The 25,768-nt window shown below is 44.4% G+C and overlaps 1 protein-coding gene across 1 annotated transcript in view; it reads left to right on the plus strand.

Moving 5' to 3' along the window:
- The window catches only part of EPHA4 (EPH receptor A4), a 192,509-nt gene that overhangs the window by 162,601 nt on the left and 4,140 nt on the right, over nucleotides 1-25,768 (plus strand). The window contains exons 12-17 of the mRNA XM_069618223.1: nucleotides 2,435-2,496; nucleotides 2,922-3,131; nucleotides 5,718-5,867; nucleotides 8,904-9,097; nucleotides 16,442-16,597; nucleotides 16,861-17,720. Of these exons, the coding sequence (XP_069474324.1) occupies nucleotides 2,435-2,496; nucleotides 2,922-3,131; nucleotides 5,718-5,867; nucleotides 8,904-9,097; nucleotides 16,442-16,597; nucleotides 16,861-16,975 (887 nt within the window). The 3' untranslated portion in view covers nucleotides 16,976-17,720. The remainder of the gene's footprint in view (nucleotides 1-2,434; nucleotides 2,497-2,921; nucleotides 3,132-5,717; nucleotides 5,868-8,903; nucleotides 9,098-16,441; nucleotides 16,598-16,860; nucleotides 17,721-25,768) is intronic.

Consider the following 25,768-nt stretch of genomic DNA (forward strand, 5'->3'; position numbering starts at 1 on the left):
GTTCCTCCCTGGGGTTCTATTGCCCTGCTGGGTCTATGCTTCCTAGTCGTTTCCTTCTGGTTCTCAAAGTGGTAGACAATGAGACCAAGGCCTAGGTTTCACAAAATGGTAAACAGTGAGAAAACAGACCTAAATTTGAGATTCCTAGGCAGTGGGAGAAAAGGCTGGTGTTTCACAAAATGGTAGACGGTGAGAAAACAGACCTAGATTTGAGATTCCTAGACAGTGGGAGAAAAGGCTGGTGTTTCACAAAATGGTAGACGGTGAGAAAACAGACCTAGATTTGAGATTCCTAGACAGTGGGAGAAAAGGCCGGTGTTTCACAAAATGGTAGATGGTGAGAAAACACACCTAGATTTTAGATTCCTCGACAGTGGGAGAAAAGGCGTGGGTTTCACAAAATGGTAGACAATTAGAAACACACCTAGATTTGAGATTCCTAGACAGTGGTAGAAAAGGCCTGGGTTTCACCATACAATGGGTGCTTCAATGCAGGCCTGTAAGTTGGGTGCATACTGGATTCCTCTGCAGGTATCCCGGGTGTGTAAGTTAGTGAGTGAAGTACTTATTGCAAGAGTTGGTGGTTTAGGATGGGGTGGGCGTTGACGTAGCAGTTACTACCAGCAGTAGTTTATCCCAAAGGAACCCCACTCCTTCATAGCCCTTAGAATTCAGCTGTTTTAAACAGTGATGGTGTTGCGGCTTCACCCAGAAAAGAAAAAGGCTCATCACCAGGGATCCATGTAACGTCTGATCTTTACCCCTGTGGACATTATTGTAGATTTTGGAGAAACATCTGCCAGGCACATTCCACATGTGCTGCGAAAATCAGCATTTTGGTCTGTATCTTTTTTTCAAATTAAACTACTCCTCTTACCTCCGCATGTATTTGGTATCTGCACTTCAAAGAAACATGCCCCAGCTCGCATGCATTTAGATTGTTGCAAATGCATCCTAGTGTAAAGCCCTGTTGTGCCCACAATTACATGGTCGCCCTGTTGTCGTGTGGCAAGGGAGACTGGTTTCCTTTTACAAAAGCAAATGAACGGCTAGCCTTTTTTCTCTTCAGCTCTGAAACCTTCCTTTTGTTATGTTTATCTTTCCATGGCTGGTGTGCCCTACTGTGCCATACTCTTCAAGTCTATGCCCTTGCTCTTCGTCCAAGCGCCGCCCATTTTCCAATCTTTTCATCGAAAGGGCAGTGGGAATCACCGTCATGATAAATAATTACGGGAAGTGCTCCGAAATGAGAATCATTCTTGTTTCTAGAGATTCAAATGAAGGGCACTGACTCATTAGCTGGTTTCAGAAAAGGGAACTAGCAACAAAGAAGGTGTGATTTTGTGATGTCTTTTGGCATCCCTTTAGAAATATACAGGAGCACAGCACACAGTTTAAGAACTCTCCAGAGGTATGGGGTGAGCCTGCACTTCATACATTCCAAATCCCGGCAGGGCCGACTCCGTCCTTCTTATTTCTGAGGTCGATACAGAAAGTGCTATTTAATTGGTTAACACATCCGCTAATATTTCCATGTGGCAGAGTGGCACGGATCAGGCATGAAGCACTATATCAACATGTCATACCATTTATTTTGCCTTTGGTTTCGTATTGGGGTGAGAAATGTGGTGTTTATCACAACGGTGTCCCAGGTTCTTGGAAGGGAAGTAAGGAGTGAAAACCTGCCCGGGCACCAGCAGCTTGTGCACAGAGTAGGCATTGCTGCTACCCAGTGTGGGAGCCCAGCAGGCAGTGTCTACTTAAACAGCTCCTCTCCCAGTTGATAAGTGGGGTCTCGCTCAAATACCTGCCTTCCCCCAGGTGCTTTTCACTATGACCCTAATCCAGGTGATCATTTTGTGATTAAATACCAATGCGTCTTTAAAGTGTGTGTGATGGATGTATATAGTCTGTGTTCTTTGAGTAAACAAGGTTAGGATCAGGGTCAGGTGGACTTTGTTCCATTCATTGGCTCCTGCACGGCCACTCTATCCACATGTCCAAATCATGTCATGGTGTACTATTTACCCCCAGCACTCATCTGCTTATTTCCATAGCAACAATCTCTATTGCCATTGAAGGAGGGTTGACGCAAAACTCTCGGTTGTGCTACAGCCCACAGCTATGCCTGGCCCCGTGTTCTGCGTATTCCTAAAGTGCAACTCTCCATCTCTGCTTTCCCGGATCATGAGCCATATCGTAAATGACCTTGTAAACAAGTCAATCGAAAGGGTTAATCTTCCAGATGGAGGCTGAAGTTGTCCGTTAATATTTAATTTCCCGTTCCCCACAGCTGAGGCAAAACCATGGCTCGTTTAATTAAATGAGATGGTTCAAGATGGATGTCCTTGCGATAAAATCAGCCTATTTGTGACTCATTAACGCTGGTGTGCCTCTACTAATTTTCCTTTTTTCCCCCCCAAAAACCCTGCAGGTAAACCAGTAATGATCATAACAGAGTACATGGAGAATGGCTCCTTGGACGCGTTCCTCAGGGTAGGTGAACACTCAATAAATAAGATCTTTCTGGCAGTGCGACGACGGCCTCCCAATTTCATGTTTTATTCCAGGCTGTCCAAATGTATAACATTGCCCTCAAAGCACACATGCATGAATGTAGCGGTTCTGAAAAATAAACCATAAAACAATTCTTGTGCACCCGGGACCGTCTGATTAATGCAATCCATTCTGAGCACCTTGTAATGTCGCAGTCTTATTAAAATTGAATGAATCCCATATATCACAGGAAGCCAGGGTAAGGTTCCGAGCACACACCGTAGCCATGAGTTATTGCTTCTGGCTGGAGAGTTTGGGGGAACGACAGAGAATTTCATTTTGGAAAAGCAGCGGATAGTGAAAAGATTCAGGTGCGCTCCGAGCTTAATGCGGCTTTCCTTTCCCTTCCCTTCGCCTCTCGGCAGAAGAATGACGGCAGATTTACCGTAATCCAGCTGGTGGGAATGCTGCGAGGAATCGGCTCAGGCATGAAATATCTCTCCGACATGAGCTACGTGCACCGCGATTTGGCGGCCCGAAATATTCTGGTCAACAGCAACCTGGTTTGCAAGGTGTCTGATTTTGGCATGTCGCGCGTGCTGGAAGATGATCCTGAAGCAGCGTACACCACTAGGGTAAGGAGAGCTGTGGCTGGTCGATAAGTGGCAGAGTTATGTCCTGATGTTCAATTTACGACTTTATCGATTGTGGTATCTAATTTACATTTTAAAAAACATATCCAGCCAAGACCTGTGGCGGTTCTTGCCATTTCTTTGTACGCCACAGTTAATTAACATGTACATGTCATTTTTGTCAGAATGTATTGAACATGGTTGATACTTTTACTACAGTGTTAACAGTATCCTGTTGTTGTGTGTGGCCATTAGCAACTATTTCCCTTTTTTAATGTTTTTTTACCTGCTATGATGTCATGGCTGCAGATTGCAGAGCGCATAATCAACTGCTAGCATGCCACAGCAGGGGGGCGGGGAAGCATATATGCCATCCTCCACGGTTCTGTTTTTTCCCAATTTTTGGGTTGCTGTAAAGTGAGGTGAGGTGGGATCTGGTATTTTTTAAGTTTGACATGGTTCCATCATGCCAGGCCCCCTCTCCCGCCGGCACCCTTTGTAGTCCTGGCCCCTGGAGATAGCACAAGGGGGTGGAAAATAGACACAAGTGGCCATGCACAACATACTATTGTACACGAGTGCCTTCCAACTATGGTGTGCATTTCAAAGTTCCAGGTGTCATAGACCAGTGGAGCCCAGATTTCACTGGGAACCACTTAGTGAGAAATATCCCAGTATTTGATAGCTTCTCCTCTATAATTCTATGTGCATCGAAGAGACCAAACAATGGCTTACCACCAGTACTCTTGAAGAGAAACCACTAATGCAACAGATGGGCCACAGACCGTGTACCACTGTTCCATCAACTGGCATTTCAGTTTTGGTCAGATGTACTCTGTTCCTCCTCCAATATATTTGCAGAGGGGGCACTGGGATCCACGGTAGGCTAAGCTCGGAAAGGTCACTTCTGCCCTTTTAGAGCCAAGCCCTCCGCTCTGATATTTGGCTGCCATTTATCAGCTATATTTAGATTCAGTTCAGTAGACATTCTTCACCACATGCAGTGCCTTGTAGAGGTCAGCAAGAATGTTGGTTTCCTTTGCAATGGATCTGTGCGTCTGGGTAATGCCTCCACATTTGGGTTTTACGCTGGCCACGTTGCACTAAAAGCAATAATTGCAATCTTCCCGGCCTGTGCGCATGAATGGGCAAATACATGCTTATTAAGGAATTCCGGCACTATAAAGCATACTCCCCCTTTTACCTTCTGATTGCAAATAGGGCCAGACTAGAATAAGCCGAGCTCAAGTGCCTGGGCTGACCATAAACCCTGGCCTCTCTTAGTCAGAATAAGATCATTAAGTATGTTAGCACGCTCATTCTCCACTTCATTGGCACTGGCTGATGAAAATCCTGTTTGACCACTCTGTGCCGACTCACATTTTAACATTATTAAGCCTTGCGCATCGACCCGGCACATTCAGCGAAAAGCCAGCCCCAGGTGGCCTCGGATAATTCTCCTTTAATAAACTCTTTAAAAGTAGCACATTTTGCACACAAAAGAGTGTTGAGCAACGGGGCGTCTGCAGAGGTGGAATTTGTTTGATTCACATTAGCATTTAAAACCTGCACTCGATTCAGAAGCGCCGCGCATTGATGGGAAACACATTGTGCGCCACCATCAACCCCAAATGGTTCTTGGACGCAGACATTAGATTAGATAAACAATGAAGGAATCGCTTGCCAACTGTGCACGAGGACTGGCACTACTGCCCCGGTATCTTCTTGTGCACAGGTTGTAGCTGTTGTCACGATTAGAAAATAATGGTGCCTCGCCATCCCCCCAGGCCTGGTCCTCCAAACCTCCAAACCTCCTCGAGCTAAGAGTATCAGCAGAGATCTTGTTACAAGAGCTAGCCTTTCCTTTTCACTGCCACCCTCACCCACCACCCACACCTCCCTTGCTTCTGACCGAATAGGGGCTTGTTTGCATACTCACCTTGCCCAAGGCATTTATGTCTTCTGGTTACACCTTTTTAGGAGTCAGCGATTAAAAGAAGAAAAAAAAGCCTCCGCCTTTGCCCGTATCCTTGTGTCAAATGATGACAGCACTGGCAGGTCCTTCAAAGACAGCCTGGCACCAATCAAGGCCTTGCCCTGGCAGCATGAAGATGTTTGCTTTGTACATAGAGTCTGTGGTGTGTGTGTGTGCGCTCTGGGTCCTTCCCCTGCTTCAGTATAGCCCGAAGCAGGGCTCTGGTCTAGATAATACATTGCGCAATGTGCTGCTTCTCAACCCTATGACCAAAGGAACCAGATGGACGGCACGTGCACCAGGCCTGACAGCTCCATGCTACACTGTCTCAAAGCTCCTCCTCCCATGGGTTTATTTGTTGAGTTTTTATAGTCGGCCCGTTGAAGGGATAAAAGGGAAAAGCTGAGAATCGCAGATCAGAGCGAGGCCGGCAGTCCATAGACAGATGCCTACAAGGAAACGGGAATCTTGGTTTTTCCGCACTGCACACAGAACAGATGAGGGAGTTGGGAGCTGGGCAGACCTCAATCTGAAAGACGGTTGAGAGATCACGTGTGTGCCGAGCCTGACACGGTCTCCTTCCCTAACACTTGCTGTGCTTCTTCCTTTTCAAGGGAGGCAAGATTCCCATCAGGTGGACCGCACCAGAAGCCATTGCCTACCGCAAGTTCACGTCTGCCAGCGACGCCTGGAGCTACGGTATCGTGATGTGGGAGGTGATGTCGTATGGAGAGAGGCCCTACTGGGACATGTCTAATCAGGACGTAAGTTTAATCGCCATGAAATGTAAAGACTCTCAAATGCATCTGATGTTTTGAGTACGCACATTTTTCTACATCATCTAGATTTTTTATATTTGTGTAGTTCACTTGGTATGTATTCACACTCTGAAACAACTACGTTGCTGTTCGTGTTTACAAAGTGTTGTCTATCTGAGTGCAGGCGTTTCACAGCACTTTAAGTAGCATGCTATCATCACGCAGCTTAGTGCCATCCTTTAAATCAACTTCCCAAGCGTGATAGGCTGAATTTAACCTGTCAAGATTGAATCTGTGACTTGCACCGAACCAAGCAACCTCAGCAGCAAGCACTTTGCTTACTGGGTTATCAAACCGACTATATTGCCACTTGGTAAATTGGCAGACATTGTATAGGCACACATGGCTTGCAGTTAGCAGAATTGTAAACCATTCCATCCATTATTCTCTTGAAAGGTCTTTCAAGCAATAGTGCCCCACATCGGAAACCTACCTGCTATTTTACTAAATTATCTTCTAGCTTTTACCTGACCCTGACCTCATCCCACAGTTATCTAAGACCTATTGGCCAGCGGTTGGTTTGCAGTTAATGTTCTACAATGTTCTGCAGAAATATGCTTAATATATAGTATTTCTTATTCCCTAATAAATGGGAGCACCCACATCATTCATGAGGAGGAGGACATTTCCCTTCTTAATTTACATGAATTTCTTGCCACCCGAGAGAGCGGCTCGCATGTGACAATCGCAGAATGTGAATTTTGTGCCAAGCTGCACTTGCGGGCACCTCTGAGGGAAAGTGACACAAGATGAAATGGTTTCAAGCTTGAACAACTGTAATTATTACTCGAGTCAATAGATAACTGTCTCCGGAGGACCCTTAAAGGAAGGATTCACTAAATGACCCCCCTTAAATTATTCATATCCCCTTAACTGTACCATCTGGACTCCTTCCTTCGAGTCCATGACGGAGAATGCTCGCTCGCTGTCCTTTCTGAAGAGACTATTACAGCCAGACAAATCAATTATGATTGTGAGCTAATAAGAGATAATGCGGGCATTCAGTTAAAGAGGCTCGTACTCGGCTTGTAATTTCCTCTGTTGGAAGATCTTTGCTTTTCTGCTCCACGGTACGTCGAAAATCTCCTCCATCCTCAGATGTGAAGGACAGACAGGTTTCTGAATTATAACAAATATCCCACTAATATCTTGCAGACAGTGAAAGGTTTTATGTGCATTGGGACACAGCCAAACATGTGTACATGTGGCAGTCATTTAATATTTTTTTCTTTTCCAGGCTTTACATTTAATTTCCTGCTGAGATAGAATGCCTCATTTGGCATTTTGCCTTCCTGTCCTCCTGTATCAACAGGAAGTCATCTGGGCTTTCATATCAGCACAGAGGAGAACCAGGTGCACCCAGAAATGTGCTGCACTTTCCCCGTGTTTTTGTTTTTGCACAGCTCTCTATGCCATTCAATCAAGCCTGGAGTTATGGGGAACAATCTACACTGACTGACACAGTCTGCACACGGCGAGCTCTCTGCAATGCTCCCCGAAATGCGCCAGACTGCACATTTTCAGTTAGTGTGTAAGCACAGAGGCTAACCAACTGCATCCCAAGCCCAGCAGGGCATCATTTAAGAAAATCATTTTTACTAAACATTATTGCCATATGTTGGCCCTCTTTCCCAATTGAAACTAGAGGATGGGCACTAACAAGCATCCGCTGAACATGATAGGTTAGATGTGATGGAATCGCGTCTTCGTCTTAAGGCTGGCTACCAAAGGCCCAACCCGGGGATTCCAGAACAAAAGCCTCATTCCGCAGGTTCCAGCCTTTTGCAACTGGGCCTCCCAGTCCACTGTGTCGGGTGCCCCCGCCTGAAACCCACAACGATGCGTGGCACAATACGCCCCCTCCACCTGCTCTCCGCAACCCCACTTACCTGCAACGGGCTCCAGCCGCCTCCTTCCCATGGTCTATACACTGCATCCCCAGAAGCCCGACACACCGCACACTGCAGTTGTTGGGCACAGCCTTTTGGGCCTCGGGCTTCCGGTGCTGCGCAATGTAAACCGCAAAAGGATACATTCTGGTTGCGCTCTAGAGTCTGATGGAGGGCTCCATGAAAAACAGATATTTCAGAGCTCTGAGCCACGCTAAAGTAGCCCTTGTTACCTTGCCGTGCAAGCAGAAGCTACTGTAAGCACTCTTTTTGTCGTATAAGAGACAGTGGCAGACTTGGACCATAGTCTATGATCTCATCAGGCTTCTCCTGGAGATGGGCACTTTCTGAGTTATCATACGTCATAGGCCAGTTAGGTAGCTGAGTGGGTGCAGGCTTCCTGCAGACATACGCCTGCAACATGCAGGTCCTGTGTTGCAAATTCTCTTTTTATTCTCCCAGGATGAAATCAAGGGGTAGTGTTTGTATGGGTGATAACGGCATCCATTAAATTGATGAGAGAATTCTGCTTGCCCACTTAAATGGTCAGTCCGACGCTGATTATGCTTCCCATTAGAGTTACTCGAAAGTAAAATAATCAGTTAACGTGTTCCAAGCAAAACACATATTTATGATGTTAGAATTAGGTTTATTTTTGCATTCAAGTTAAAATGCCCTCTAAAATGTGGCCTTTAGGCATAATGGGTCCCTCTATACGTTCTGTTTGACAGTTTGGGAAACACACACACCCTTAAAAGCATACGTCTAACACAGGTTTACATTATGGCGGCCCATGCCTGCTCACCACTTGAGTTCTGGGTGCATTTGTGAATAGTCATGGAGCACAGGCGTTACCATTGTGAGGGGTGCTGCTTGAGCTGCCCATTTATGCCGCCATGTGGTTCTTGCCTTCACCTTGTACAAACACACGTGCAAGTGTTTATATTTCCGATTAAGGACTCTACCTGACGTTAGCTCTGCTTTGACGATGGCGGAGCAAGTTTTCGGAGTTTCCCACTACGACGGAGACATCGATGCCTTTCTGAGAGCTTTCACTGAGTTGCTAACGTTGTGCATTTGCTCCTCTTTTAAGGTCATTAAAGCCATCGAAGAAGGCTACCGGCTGCCTCCCCCCATGGACTGTCCCATTTCCCTGCATCAGCTCATGCTGGACTGTTGGCAGAAGGAGCGCAGCGACCGACCGAAATTCGGGCAGATTGTCAACGTGCTGGACAAGCTGATCCGCAACCCCAACAGTTTGAAGAGGACAGGCCTCGAGGGTCCCAGGTCAGTTATTGTGTGCTCATATTGATGTCGTGGGAGTCTTGTGTGAGTAGAAAGGTGCTGTCTCCTTACTGAACAGACCGGTCTACTTGTCACAGCACTGGTCAGGATGGAATGGTCCTCCTAATTAGAAATCACTGTAGGGGTTTCATGAAGGTGTCTCTTGTAACCATACAGCCAAGTAGATACGTATCCAATTTTCAGACAACAGCTCTGTACCGTCCTGTGAGGTATATTACTGTTATCTAGGTTCTTGCACTGTACTTTTCTTAGACCAGTCTAATATCACAGTAGCTCATGCATTCTTTCCAGCCTGTGTTACTAGATTCCAACTTGCCACCAGTAGTCGGGCATATTGTATGTCCGTGGGATGCAGGGGTGCTTACAAGGGTTTCTGTCGAGGGTATATTTGTATGTGATTTAGACCTGCACATACTAATTCATTGCCGCTGCATTTCACACAGCTGGCAGACTGCAAGGCGACCCTTGTTGCCTAAGGTAGTGGGTTCGTATAATGGTATTTATGTGCACACTTGTACAAAATCAATGTCTTTTTTAATAGGTTCCATGTTTTTTTTTAATTTAGTACATTTACGTCTCTGAATTTGCATCTGTGCACTTGCATCTTAAAAAAAAAATGGGGCAGGCAACCCTACTTAGTTTTTTGTACGATTCCACATACTCTTTTTGTACTATTTTACTAGTTCCCTGAAAAGTGAGCAAAATCGATGTAAATGTCATAGAGGACAATGCATAAAGATGTAAGGACATGTCATCCTTCAATTTATTAGTGTTTTATAAAGCACACATACACAACAAATCGACTTACATACAATCTTTGTATCATTTGTTACGCCATCACAATTGCGTGCTCCTGTAGTGGCTTCATGCCTCCAATACGTTTAGTTTTGTCTTGAAATCCTGCAGTAAAATGTTTTAGTATCTCCGAATACACGTGGTGAACAAGGAGCAGGAGAAACCTTGATCCTGCTGACACAAACCGTGATTCATGGAACTGTGCAAAGTGTATTTTTGCAGTACAACATCAGTCCAAAGTCATTTTTTGCCGTACAAAATTACTTTGCACTGTAAAAATACACTTTTCACAGTTCCATGAATCAGGGTTTGTCACAAACCCTGATTCATGGAACTGTGAAAAGTGTATTTTTACAGTGCAAAGTCACTTTTCAGCAGTGCAAAGTCACTTTGATCCGTGCAAGAAATTCTATGAATCAGGCCCTAAGACTTCACTGCACTGTAAAAAGAACAGGTTGGATACAAAAATAAAAGGAAACAGCTTGGGGGTCCACAGAAATGGAAGGAAAGTTGCAGTAAAGAGGCATCTTTCCTAACACCCACCAAGTATTATCTCAGACAAGTGCGACAATTTTATTCAATGAGATTTTTCCATGATTGATGAAACATGAGTACATATGCTGCTCTCATTTGCACTTGCAAACATATTGGGCAACTTATATCATAATCTGAACAAACATTCTGCAAATGCTGATGTCCTCCCTTCTCACCTTTTACACCTAATAGTGCTTGTATTTAGTGATGAATATTAATTTCTTGTCTTTATGCACGAGCCCCTATTATATGAATTGAGCTGCAGGATTCAACACCCTCAAGGCGTCTGTGTGTACCTTCTCCATGAACACTATATGATGTAAATCAGTAAGGTGCAGTTGGTCATTTAAAGTCTACTCTTGTTCCTGCCATGCAGAACAGTGATGGCTAAAACCCTTGAACCTCAAGCAGTCTCGCCAATAGTGCCTGAGCCCAAAATGTGCCATTAACATTTCAAAAGGCTCCACCTGAGTTTCCCTCCTGCTCTTTCTCGTGGAGTCCCCGACATCCCCAATGAATACACAATATTTGAGTGTAGGTTTATGAAGCAGGGGAGCGTGCTTGCCATGTCGTGCATTGCCTGCAATCTTCTATGATAGAAAAGGTCATTTGGAAAGCCACATATTTCTCCCACTGCACTTGGAACATCCCAGTTCTAAACCCTCAGGAATGTAGGTAGTTGGAGAAGGGTCTGTATCCTCAATCTGTAATATCTGATAATGCCTGCTCCAGTTTAAAGCGCATGACAACTACACATGGCACAGTGCCACTTGGAAGATGGATTAGGGAAATGTGAAGTCGCATAGTTGCCAACATGATCCATTCCAGTCTGTAGGTGCTTATCCAGTCCTGGGGTTTTATTTGCATTCTGGGACTTGTAGTCTGAGTTTTATAATGGGAAAAGTGGAACCACAAGTCCCAGAATGCAAAGAAAAATAATAGGACTGGATAAGCACCTACAGAAGGGAATGGATCATGTTGGCAGCTATGAAGTCATTAGGGCTCGCAGATATGCAGTGATCATTTATGAGCAAAGCCAAAATGATTTTTGAAGGTGTCTGCCATCACTGAAAAGCAGTGACTTAAAACCAACATAAACCAGAATAGAGCGGGTACAGTCATGCAGTCAATATACCCAAAAAGGGCAGCGCTTCACAGTGCCAAGCTGATACCTCAAAATCAGACTGATCACGTGTTTTATGAAAACATTATTTGAATTGGGATTGAAATACGTCAAAACAAACACATGCCACACGATTAGGCACCATATACAGGGCCTCATCACGAGTTGGGCGGTAACGCCGTCGCTAATAGCGCTGGCGTTATTAGCCCTACCGCCAAACCCAACGGCGCTATTAGCGCCGGATCATGGGCTTGGCGGAATGGGAAATCCCCATTCCCCACTGAGCCCATTTGGGAATTCCCCATTCCTCATTGGGCTCAATGGGGAAATTTTGCGCTTTTACCACCGGCAGATTTTCCGCCGGCAATAAACATGCAGAAAATCGGCAAAATCAGAGCTGGGGGAGCTCAGAGCTAGGGGGAAATCAGCCAAAGCCGTGATTTGGTGGACCCTTAAATCCGGCGGTAACAGCGCTACCGCCGGATTTAAGGGCTACTGCCAAACTCCTGATGAGGCCCACAGTCTTGAATGTTTGAGGTGAATTTCCTGTTCGTTTAACACAAGACTGCTGTAAACAATAAAGTCATGTAAAGTTATGCTCTGTCTCGGGAAGATAGCTCAGGGGCAACGTGCTCGCCTTGGAAGCAAGACATCACGGAGCAACACAGGTTCGATCCCTGGGTCCGCGCTTAGAAAGCTCTGGGTAATAAGTGCGTTATAAATAACCTATCATATCATGAAAGTGAAATTTGGGCACATGCCCATCTATTGGCTATATATGTTTATGGTTCAGTTAATTATTTTTTGGAGAATTTAATGATTTCTTCCCCAAGGCTCCAGCAGGCAAAGATCAAAGGCAAAGAAGGAATCCACATGATCTGTATTCGGGTTAAGATGGAAAAAATAATATTCCAAAGCTAACACGAGCAATGCGAAATGTAAGCAAAGCCCCCTGCATGTTCGCCCAGCCTTGCCTTCCAATCCCTCACACACTGCAGGCCCCGAGCAGTTATTAGAAAGACAGTTCCTGCTGCTGCTGGGGGCAGGCCAACTTCTCGGCAAAGGCTGTTATTCTTTTCAACTAGCATATCCCTCAGTGACTATTGCTCACTGCTTACATTCTAAAGACAGGTTATTAGCCCTCTGAGGCAACTCTAATCACGTTCCTCCAGATTGCTCTTAATTGCAGCTGCGGTCTGGCGAGTGTATCCACCAGCGTGAATCCGAGAGTCAGAAAGCCGACTGTGTAATCCTTTCCAGCCTCCTCCCGTGGGCCTTGCACTGATATCCGTGCATGATACCTTGCGCTCAAGCGCCTAGGCCTACAGAAACGCTTTCGAGGGTATGCGCCGTGCTAGACGCTAGATCAGAGCTCGGCTTAAATCAAAGAATTTAGCGAGAATTGATAGGCTTCTTGTGTGGTTACCGTCCGCTGTTCAGAGGAGTTTGAACAAGGTACTCACCCGCTACTTCCCATCAAAAGATCCATGTTTTTAATGTGTGCAATATTTGTCATGCTTTTGTTAAGTGTATGAAGTGCCAACATGCGCATGAGGATGATTCAGGGCGCTTGAGTTGGCGTGAATCCATTGCTTCCATCAATCCATCGAAGTCCATATCCTTTCCATAATGCGGGCATAAGGTAGATACGGGTAAATGCAAGTAGTATCTTCAGACACGAGCAGCCCACTTATCTCTGCACGGCCACCGAAATCTAGCTCAGTCATATCCAGTCTGTGCAAGTCCCTGCAACCCAGCCGGAGAGATCCACACCTAGCCTTACAACAGCTGAGCACAACACGTAAACAGACTGCTTCACGGAAGCACCCGCCAAATGCCTTACTAGCTAAGGTCTTTGGTCCGACTCGACCTGACTGACACATGATCTCATTTTTAAAGCAAGATCACTGTCAAAAAAAGACAATCTTCTCTGAATAAAGAAATATCTGAGCCATGGGCTTCGAAACTTCATTTCTTGATGTCTAAGCTCCTTGCACATGCGCAATAAATACATAATGAGATGTCATGGGGATTTTTAAATTGCATCTCAAAGGATTCACTGAGGTCTTTTTTCACTTTTGTTTGTGGTGTGGGTTAGTCCTCATTTCTTTATTACAATATGATATGATAGGTTATACCCAGAGGTTTCTAAGCGCGGACTCAGGGATCGAACCTCTGTTGCTCCGTGTGTCGCGTTGCTTCCAAGGCAAGCACGTTGCCCCTGTGCTATCCTCCCTTCTTCTGTTCAAGACATCCCTAAACACAAGAAGAGCCCTTTCCTTCAGGCTTGCTTGTTCACAGGCTGTCCACATAGCAGTGCTCTGGCACGTATGTTCCAGGTTCTCCCCATGAATGACCTGGCTGTCAGGAAAGGTGCGAGGCAGAGGATAATGACGGTGGGCGAGATAGAGTTGTGTAGCACGGGCCAGCGATTGAAAATGAAAGCAAGGCTCCTGACCACGGGAGCCAGATTACGATGAATTTTCCAGGTGCTGCCACTGGCCAGAGTTTCATGCAGTTGCAAAGAAAGTGCATTAACAGCACTCACGTACCTCGCGCACCCCCTCAAAACTAATGGTACACGTCGCCAGTTGTTACCACATGATTTTAAGTCACATAGAAATGTCTGCCTTTAATCAGTTTTATGTCACTAAGTTTGTCATGTGCACCAAGATCCACACCAGGGCCCCATCAGGTGAGGTCACCCACATCTCTCAGTAATGCAGTGTGGTGGACCGACGCGAACCCGTCCACATTTGGAAGCATAGCGCTGAAACAGACACATACAATGCTGCTTATTTCAGGAAATCAGGCCAACGCACCTTGTCTAATCGCACCTTCGTCTAGAAATGCCTGCTTTGGCAAAGTCGCAGTGATGGTTTACAGTTCGAAAAATAGCCCTGTTGGGAGACGGCGACTATGGCATGTGTCCACTGGTTGTCTTGGAAGGGATGTGTGGGTGGAGTGTAATGTTTGAGAGTAATCCATGCATGAGCAACTTCCCAAGTTCAGCTGAACTGAACGATGACATTATTTATTTATACAAACCGGTTTACCTGGACGTTGTGCTCTGCACATCCAGCATTTTAAGGAGATCCAACATGTTGTACTTACTCAGTTGTTGCAACTTGTATTTTGTGTTGGCCCTAATCTTTTTTAGACAAAGCCGCTGACCAAGTAAAACCGCATACACTGAAAGAGTTCACCAAGCCATACATAAATATGTAAAAAAATGAAATGCTCTCCTGTTCCAATGTGCAGGATGAGTGTAACCAGACACGTTGCGCTGGTGTTAATTCACATGGCACCAATAATTCTCCTTGGATCTGTCGGAATATATATCCCGTGGTCCCTCGCTGCAGGGTGGAAACAAGAGTCATGCTGCTCCCTGCCAGCACAGATCAAAGCAGCCATTTCGCCTGCCAACCCTACTCAGTGATCCGGTTAAAGCTGGATTGATGGAATAGGGATGGACTCCCTGCCGTCATGGGATTGCCAGCGTCTATGGCATCTTGACATGTGCTTGATTTGCCAGGTCACCAGGTATTTCACTCAATATACGCCAGCTTCCTGTGGGCTCGCTCGTCATCCACTGCGCACCACAGTACTGCTGTTCTTTTTCGCCCTCGTATGTTGCTGCACACTGTCTGACTCATGCAAGACATCACTGCCTGTGGTTGACAGATAGGTAGGTCAATTAGAAGGCGCGACGATGGGGAGGCTCGGACCTGCATCCACTAGAAGGTCATGTCGGCCAATAAAAGGTTCGTTTGTGGCTAAAAAAGAGAATATGGGGTGTAAGATACACCAGAAAGTGAAAATGGACTCGGGGTGTAAGGACATGAGACACTGAGGTTGGAATATTGCACCCTTGATGCCAACAACTGGACATGAATCTGCGGGACGTAGGTCCACCACCACCTAAAGAAAATGTGTGAAAACCCAACAACTACCATTAAGTCAGCACCTTTTCTTTTTACTCTGAGTGGGCATCAGCCATCTCCTCTCTGGTAGGTTGCCTGTGCTCCCTTTGCTCCTGTGTGTATGACCGTTTATTCGGTATATATTGGACTAGAAATGACTGCAGGTGCCCATGGCCTTGCGACCAGCTGCCATATCCCTGCCTATTTCGTTACATTACAATGAGACCTTGTGTACTCACGTCACCATAAAAGTGAAATGAATGCTAGGACTCTACCACACATCATTTGTCTTGAGTTAATTGAGGTCGCCCTAAACTGGCCCTCCGTACTCTACAAACACACACAGCCGTGGAGAAATTCAACTCGATCCCAAGCCCAGTGCTAATTTGGTTTTATTTTAGCCAAGTACAGTTTCCTCTGCAATCATATGGCTGACTCAATGAATAAACCAGCGGTCTTAAGTTGGGGGTGAGGAAACCCGATTTCTAAACCTGGAGTCCAAATTTGCCCACATTTTGTGATCCCTAGCAAATCACTTGATCCCTTTGTGATTCGCATCCCCTCTTTAAAAAAAAAAGCCAGAAGTGCTTATAATCAATCAAGTATATATATGGCACTTTATAAAAAAAAAAAAAAAAAAACAGGACATTGTCATTGTTCTGCAAACTGCTCAAAAAAGGAAATGCCTTGGTAACAAACATGGCGCTGATTCAAGAATTCCTCACTTCCACAAGATTGTACTCTGAGCTGTTGCCAGAGGGCAGCCCATAGACATGATTCTGTTCATTCTGCATTTGAATGTCATTCCTTGCACCCATCAAAACACTGCTAACTCATTATGCTTCTTATACTAAGGAGTCTGATTGCCATGCTTGCCTATGCTGTGCATTTACTGTTGTTTCCTTTACATTAGGCTAATCTTCTTTGTCGTCAATTTCTTTTTTCAATTAGACCAAACACCGCCTTGCTGGAACCCAGTTCCCCCGAGTTCGCGCCAGTGGTGACTGTAGTTGATTGGCTGCATGCTATCAAAATGGAGCGATATAGGGATAATTTCACTGCTGCTGGCTACACCACTCTGGAAGCTGTCGTGCATATGAACCAGGAGTAAGTAATTGGCTGTTTCACATAAACATTGGTAAAGCATTCGGAGTTAATTGGTTTCCATGGCTTTAGGCAAAATGCTGTTTCTCTTTCCCATTTTCATTTAAGGAATATTTGTAATTGCTCCTACAATTCACTATAGCATTTTTTTCTTAACGCCTTTGTACATTTTGAACCGTGGTTAATTTAATTGCTAAATGCCTTGCTTTAACCTCAGTGGGAATGGAGTTCTTATTATTTTTCTCCGATTTTCTCTTTCGGCGTAGTGATCTATCGAGAATTGGCATTGCTTCGGCGGCGCATCAGAACAAGATCTTGAGCAGCGTGCTGGGAATGCGGACCCAAATGCAACAGATGCAGGGCAGGATGGTGCCTGTCTGAGCCAGTGTTTAAAAAAACTCAAGACTCTTGAAATTAGTTTACCTCATCCATGCACTTTAATTGAAGAACTGCACTTTTTTTACGTCATCCTCGCCCTGTTGGAATAAAGACCTGCCGCATTGCTCCTTGTACAGATTATTGCAATGCTGATGCTGACAGAGAGGGAATCGAATTGACCTACAACATTTTCAATCATGCCTGGGGCAAGATGTTTTTGTTACAATGTTCTTCCCAGTTGATCGACTAGTTTCAGCATAACTATAGCTATACGAATGATGCCACAATCTTTGGATGCTATCATCGCTGCCAGCTGTTGTCCTTTCAAATTCACCCCTTCTCCCTTGGCCTTTGGATTAGAAGCAGGATATAGATATCTTTTGCGCGGGAAATCACGTAGATGCATCTGTCACTGGTATCAGGAATCTGCATTGGATAGGTTATGAAGAATCGGGCGTTGCATGAATGGTGCCTTGGATGTCACGGCAAGAAGCCTTACTGAGAAAACTGCTCTGTTTATGGATGCCTCCTAGTCAGTGACTCCACCCAAGCACCCTTTGCACGGCTGCACATGGACAGGCCGCTGTAGCTTTCTTCACCAACCATGGAGGATTCCCCCGGAACTAACTATAGACAATATTCCCATGTTCGGAGACAGTGGGTTGCGAAAATTGCCAGCCCGTGGAACTGCCAGAAACCTCTCTTTTTTCCAATCAAAGAAGTTTTGCCTATTTGGAAAATCAGACCGGTGAGTTTAACAAATGCAGTAGTATAGTTTAATTTGTCATTTGATATTAGTCTCTCTTAAATGTTCTCTCTTAGTTTGAGATCCAGGCGTTTGTGTGCTAATAGCTGTGTTTTTATTCTGTGCATAATCTAAGACTCCCAACTGCATTGCATAAAACTGCAGAAACAGACACTGCTTACCTTAATACATTGAGCAGCCTTGGCAGGTTCATAATCCACCAAAAGTCCCTCTATCCAGGCCCAACCGTCCAGATCTCAACGCCTTGCTCTTTCAGTCGCTGTCTCATTCCACAGTCATGGTCATATCACCATAAGTTAGTTCCCAATGTACAATTCCAACAATACACATATAAAATGCATGCATAATGTTATGGTTTCCCTTTAACTGTACTGGACCGATATTATGATTCTTACATTTTTGCTATCTACAATAAGATAATTATTGATTGAACATTAGCACAGTGTAATTTTACCCCCCATCCCCAGCCTTGTAAATTCTAATTGGTCTTTTATAACACGCATAATACCCAGAGGTTTCTAAACGTGGACAATGGGATCAAGCCTGTATTGCTCGCCGTCGTCTTGCTTCCAAGGCGAGCGCATTGCCCCTGAGCTATCCTCCCGGGACTGTCTTTGTGGAATGGCGGTCCATGAATATGCAGCAATTGAATCATGTTCAGCATAGATGCACAGCCTAGAAGCACATGCATTGAGGCTAGCTATTTCCAATTCTGGACTCTAATTGTTTGGCATCACCTAGATTTCTTCCACTTTCTCCCATGGCCCAAATGCTGCTAGCTACGTTTTATGGGGTTACGTCAGGTTCCAGTTTTTAAAAAGAATAAGCTTCTCAATATTTCCCCCAACTCCTTCTCAGACTGTAGCGTGTTCAGCTGCCATTAAATATAGCAGCAACTGCAGACCCTGTGTAACTAAACATATAGCTGCCACTATTTTCAATCTGTGTTCATTATAGCGATGTTTATAAAGTAGCCCATTATCAGCAATAAGAAACCCATTGCTAATTGTCTAAACTGGTAGCAAAGTATAATGGATGACAAACAAACCTGTTGGGGTGAAGACATGGCTTGGAGCATTGAAACTGGGCCAAGCAGACTGACAGCTACACTCTATGAAGTGAGACTGTCTATATTGACACGGTGTACAACGTTTACATATTTGCAGTTGATAATTTTGACCTTTAGGGAGAGGTGGTGACAATGTGGGCATGAGGGAATGTTTCAAGAGAGAGCAGGTGGCCCTTAAGGTCGAATTTGAAGCCAGACAGTGTGGGGATACGGTTAGTCTTTGGGGGTATGATGTTCCACTGGTTTGGGGCACGGAAAAAGAATGAGTCGAAGGGGGAAGGAGTAAAGTGGGAGCGAGGAGTAAAGTGGGAGCGAGGGATAGTGAATTTAAAAAGGGTTTAAGATCTTAGCGTGCCAGAGATAGAGTATCGAGAGATGGAGTTTGCAAGGTAATTGGGGCAAGCCCATGCTTAAATTGTAAAGATCAGAAGAAGGAATTTGCAGAGGGAGGGTATGTGCTGCACTATCAGAAGCAGGTGTGCTCTCGTTAGCATCTCTTTATTAGCCCAATTACACAGTGAGCCCAAACCTGATATGCCCTTCTCATACGAGCAAGGGCGAGGAGGCAGGGCTGCTCTCACCGTTCAGATGTGCACCACTCCAAGAGATGATGGCCCTTTCCCTCCGTGGGCCACACAACATGGCTCCAGGCATATGCCTCGCTGCAACCAAATCTGAGACCGGCTCGCTGTTCAGGGAGACGCGGTCCGGTACAGAACATCAACGTGGCCACACCTCTTCGCTCCCACATAGACAACCCTGCTGCCCTGTACACTATATTTGAAATGTTGCCTTCGGACCGGCTTCCCGACTCGTCACTGCAGTTGCCATGTCTTTGCGCATCTGTCTAAGAATGTGTGCCTCCCTACTAACTGAAAAGTCCAACTGCAGTGCACAATGTATGCTGCTAGCATTAATTACTGAATTTTTGTAAACTATGTACATTTTTCGTGGTCTCCATTATCGGCCTTCACTTCTCTCCAGATTAAAGATCAAAAACGGTAAATTAAGAGGCATTGTTGACTGCAAATGCTTTACAGGCGGTAAGGTAGCTTGGTGTGCTAAGTGCCTACTACTGACTTATGTGCGTCTAACCTGCAGTCCCGGGTTTGAATTCCAACAGAACTGACGTAGTCCTTCGTCCTTCGAAGTTTGATAAACTAAGCACCTTTGTGTTAGGAAATAAGATCTATTATCCACCAACAGATATATGCACTATAGAAACAGTAAAGCATATAATCGTTTATCATTGTTAATTCTCAATTAAATTAATGTTGATGCTGGGTGTAATGCAATCACCCTGCCCCAAATGTCAGTTGTTGATCTCATGAACTGGCAAAGGTATGGTTTTTACGGTCACTCCCCCACACACATAACCTGGGTTAATTTGGCTTCAGTCACAGAAAATCTGATTAAGTTCGTTGCTGCATTAGTTTCGAATATTTGTCCCTCTTCTATTTTGAAAAATCAGCTTACTACCCTCACTAGAAGGCAGCTAATCACTCTAGGAACTGAGTGCGACCTGCCCCAGTGGAGAGCATTCTTCAAATGTCTGTTGCTAAACCCTAGGCAGTCGTGCTTTCTATCCTAATCGCCCACACAGAGCACGCGTATGGCTGTTTCAGAGAAATTAAACGTGCACACAAATGTTCTGTTACAAGAGACGGTACGGACTTTCCCCGGCACTTCTGGGCAGTGGGTGTAATTATTAAGCAGCGACACATCACCTCCCGCAAGTTCCGTTAGGGAGCTACAGTACCCTGTAACAAACCATTATTTAAAATCTCGAGATTGTAGGTTAAAAACCTGAAAGTTCCCGTCAATAAAAATAGACCGTTTGGAGGTGTGAGCTGGACTTCAGTCAGAGGTAAAAAGAGTAGATTTCCTTAAGCCACTCCTTGTCTCCAGGAGAATGCGCCATTGATTTCGGGCGCTGGGAGTGGGGTGCCAGGCCTGGACATTTGAGAATGATTGAGAGAGCTGGAGAGCCCAAATAGCGCAGACACTCCGGCAGACTGTGGCGCAGCTCCACGAGGCAGGAGCCTTTCTTTTCCTCGTCCTGCCCGCATCTGGCAACCACTTACAAAAGCCATGGCCGGAGCGTCATGCGTGGAAACCGGAGCCCGCTCGTACTTGTTATGAAACCAGAGCTGCCAGCTTTGTTTGCTTGAACAAGTCAAACGTGTCATGTCAAAAAAAGCAGTTATTATCTGTATTATTTCTAGCAATTTTGGGAGCAGATTTTGGCATGGACCTCAAGACTTTGTGACAGAGCTGTATGCACGATGTTCTGCGTCCATTAAAAGAAGTGTAGTTTTCCTTAAGGAAAGTCAGAAAATGTTCCCTTTCTGAGTTAATGAAGCCTGCATTTTCTGCCATCATGCTTCTAGGTCTTTCACGTGATTCTTTCTGTAGAGGCCTTCCTACATCTGCTGTAGTGCATCTTGCAAGCCCGGTGAGACCTCCTTGAACACCTGAAAGGTTGCTTTGAGTGCTAAGCGAGTGCAGGCTATATCTAAATTGTCACTGTGTGGGAACCTTAAGTAGACACCTGAGGGTTCGGGGTCAGGGTAGAAGAGAATCCCAACCTTAACGAGAGAGAGTCCGAAGCGTGGGGTATTTTAGCGGAGATAAAGTGAGAAAAGCATAATGAAAATGCAACATTTTTGCTGGACAAGGGAAACCTCACTCAAATAGGCATTCACAAAGCCAATATGTCTTCTGGCTTTGCAAACGTATAGGGTAAGATTTTTTTGTAAAGACCCTACAGGACAAGCACATAATAGCTTCTTCATTTGCTTAACCAGACCTATAAGCTTTCAAGTCTTGTTACCATGCCCAGTAATGAAGCTATGGACTCATGGCAAACCTAGACAATGAAAAGAATAAAAACAAAAATATAATGCAGCGCAAAAGTGAGAAAAAAACACATAAACCTACCAAGCAGCATGGCAACAAAAGAAACAATTTCTAGTAACATTCAATACATCTCTCCCCAACTTAAACAGTTCCAAAATGGCTGCTGCAAAAATCAAGCTTTCTTCGAATGCACTTGTTTCAGGATCAGAGGGCTGCTCACTGGAACCAGGGCCCCTCTTTAATATGTGTCTACAAGAGTTCTGTCAGAAAGCTAAATCTCTCTAGCCAGACTTAAAAAGGGTACACTGCAAGTATACTCAGAGATTTGAGAAGATTCTGCTCCATCCTATAATACCAAGATAAGAATTCTCAATATTCCGTGTTCCCTGAACGTTAATTTCAGTTTTTTCAGTTGTAAAAGCTGCACTGCCTAGACCTCCTTGTTTGAGTAAGAGGAGTGTAAGAAATGAAATATGCCCAACAACCGTAATGACATAATACCGGCATTCATGCTACTTAACGCATTCATTTCACTTGGTGTGTTACGGATGGGGTCATCTTTACTTAAATTCTCGAAATGTTCCCTTCTAGGCTAATTTCTGACAATGTTTCTTTCTGAAGCGTCCTACACCCTCGAAACTGTGTTCAGTCTCGTGTTAGAAGTTCTGGGTACTTACAGTTGATCCGTTGTATAGTAAACTGTGCACTATGTTAGCTCCCCAAGGTATGGCTATTTAGTTGTATAAGGATTTTGATCCCACAGTGACTGTGATTGTTAGTTTCCCAGCTTCTGTTGAACAAAACCTAATGATATAAACTACAGCAAATTCTTCAGCGCATTCCTCTTAAAGATCCTCTCTTTACCGCTAACCATTGTCTGTACCTCTTTGTAAGATGTACACATTCAAGACGCATTCAGAAGTATTCTTGCACTTTTGTTAATGTGAGATTTTCCACAGAATGTAAAATGAAAATTTGCTTCTGAGACTTTTTTGTCTTTGTCTCGAATTTAAATATAGTACAGTTTTTTTCAGTTTTATTTTGAAGTGCCAAGAAATGTGTATTTGCAGAGATGAAAGGTCTATGAGGCAAAAAAATATATATTTTAGGGTACTCCCTTTCAGCATGAGAAGGCGGTTTGATCGTTTTACCTTCAGCATAACCTGTGTGTTAGCAGGGCTTTCTGTAGCATGTGGCAACACCGTACAACATACAGCAGATGTGTATTTGATGTGCTTCATCTAAATGCTAGCATTCATTGGTTGTCTTGGAAGCAAGACAACACAGCGCAATACTGGTTCGAATCCCGATCCCGCACAAATAAACCACTCGCTGGTATTAAGCGCGTGATAAAAGAACAATTATGTTAATTGTGTCAAGGAAGCATGGGATGTCACTGATACTAAAGTCACTCTCTCCTGCGCAGTTAGCGTTGACATTACAATAACATCCTTTTCAAAGGAAAGTGCCCCAGGTCTGGCTGACCAGATTATATAAGAAATGTGCGAATCACGCAGACAAATAAAAGCACAGGAGGTCATTCTGACAAATCAGCCATGCTGGTGAATTGAAAAAACTGCTTGAATAACCTGGCATTTGAGCACCTGCACATTGCTCTCTATTCTTATATGAAGTATGAAAGGACATTGGGATTGGGCCTCATAACGAGTGGCCAAAAATGGTGGTAATACAGTGGTAATGGAATTACCACGGAATTACCTCTGCATTACCACACCACCAAACTACAAGTTTAGAGATAAGGTGGAGGCAAAACCTCCAGCATAATGCTAGAGGTAATTCCTGCGCTTTACAGCAAAAAAAAAATGCCAAATTGGCAGATTTACCTGCCAAGGGAATTACCACCGGTGGTAATTCCACCAAAATCCCCACAGAGTCATATGCACTCAAATCAATGGGAACTAACACCACCTACCACAACTTGTAATCCCACGGTAAATCCACGGGACCCAGTGTCAGTAACTGTAATCCATTTGGTGGTAGCTGAGAGGATTTACTTCCAAAATACCACCAAACTCATAATGAGGCCCAATGAACCTTTCACTGCTATGAGTAATTTACCTCCTCATCCAGTGACTCAGGATGATTAAGTGAAACCGATCGCTTTGGTAGTGGTGCAGTGAGTGCAATTTACAAATAGTGCATATTTGTCTTTGCTGGGTTGCTGTTAGAGTTAGATTTCAAGACACATTGGCCAACATTATAGGGTTTTGCAGTATTCTAATATTTATTTCTGCATGCAGTCATTAGCAGGCAGAAATCTGGGGCATCAGTAGAAATCTTTGGGTGCTACTGAGATCGAGTTTTCTGCTGCAAGGGCAGTACATGCATTGCAAGCAAGCAGTACTTCAGAAATACCAAGTTTTCTGTGTGTTTTATTTTTTTAAATGAAATGCATTGTTATCCCTGTTTGAGGGGTGGGCTGATAAACGGGACATTAGCTCACAAAGCTGCCTCCTGAAGAAAAAAATGCACAGAAGGGTCAGTTAACACTCTCCTGTGCATGATGTGGAGTGAGACCACATCCCTCCTGTGCATGATGTGGAGTGAGACCACATCCATTTACTTAAGGGCAAAAACAATGGGACTGGCTGGGGGTATATTTTAGCAGCATCTTTTGTGTGCAGCTAAATAGATTCACAATTCAAATTAATTCTGAGGTATTTACTGCATATGACATTATACTGTGGGTGGTTTAACTCCTTTTATCAGAATGAGGCCCATCCTAGGCCTTGCTGTTCCTTCTGGATCTTGAAGAATATACAATTCTTGGGGAAACCTCCTGGTTCCTAAGCACCCCACACCATGGTACCGCTGCCAACCCTAATTTGTGTCTCTAATCTGCCTTCGGAGCACAGATTTTCATTGACGATGACCTGTAAAATCACAACGTAATACTACAGCGATTGATTAAGTAAATTGGCGAAAGTAACTCTGCAGCCTTTGGATTTCTGAACCTTTTCTTTGTGTGTTGGTTCCTTTGTTTATGGCCGGTTGATGTTTTGGTTTAGGCTTTGTTAAAACGATTAGCAATGTTTTTGCAGTCCCCTGCATGAGATTAAAGGCAATATATGTGGTTAATGAATTATACAGAGGTTTTGTTTATTGGCCAGTTTACATATTCATTCTTTCTGCACAAGATTCCCAGGGGATTGATGATTAATAGCTTTGTTACAACTTTATACGCTTTCCTACGTTCCCTAGCAGTTTGCTGTCTATGTGCCGAAGAGAAATTGCTCTGCAGTCAAAACAAGGGAAAGGCTGCTTCTTAGCTATTAAAAGCAGCGGTGAGGGGATGTGTGTGCGCTGTGAAAACATGCTCTTAGAAGGAGGTGTCTGTGTGCAACTCTTAACATAGAAAACACTACTGTGTTTACATTTGATTTCTTAATTAACCTTCTAGAATTTACTCAAGAATGTTCTCCAGAAGCATTTTCCTATTAACTTACAGTCTATAAACTCAAACCACACTGGCAGGCTGCCAACGCAACCCACTGGTTGCTGACTCATGTGATACATGTATGTTTATGTATTTTCTTTAGACTTCGAAATCTTTTTTTCCAATCCCGGATGAATATGGTTTAACAAGATCACCATGACAAATTAGCCAATAGCTTTTTTCTGTCTTTCTGCCTCTCAAGAGGGCATGCTACAAATATGCTTCCCGGAGTGCATGAGAAATCTTAAGACGCGTGTGTGTGTGTGTGTGTGTGTGTGTGTGTAAAATGAGGCTACCAAGACTGCATGATTAGAACATGCTATGAAGGGTGCACAGTGAAATAGTTAAACAAAGGGGGGGGGGGTACACGCTGAAATGACAACAAGCGCATGTTGAAGACCCCAAGGATGCTGGTTGAACTGATGCTAGCAAAAGTGTGTGGTTTGGAAATGATGCCACAAATAATGCATGCTGAAATGTTGAAGTTATGTGGGCATTGCACCGTAAGGCCATTACAGAGTTCATAGTGAGAAAAACTAGCCATGAAGCAGGCATGGTGAGATGATGTAGCAAATGGTATATAACTATACCACTAGGAGTGTATTCTCAAAAGAGTAATTTAAATGTCTGATGAAATGATACCAT

This window comes from Ambystoma mexicanum, chromosome 10 (genome assembly GCF_040938575.1).
Source record: "Ambystoma mexicanum isolate Mex_15411 chromosome 10, UKY_AmexF1_1, whole genome shotgun sequence".
NCBI classification, from domain to species: Eukaryota; Metazoa; Chordata; class Amphibia; order Caudata; family Ambystomatidae; genus Ambystoma; species Ambystoma mexicanum.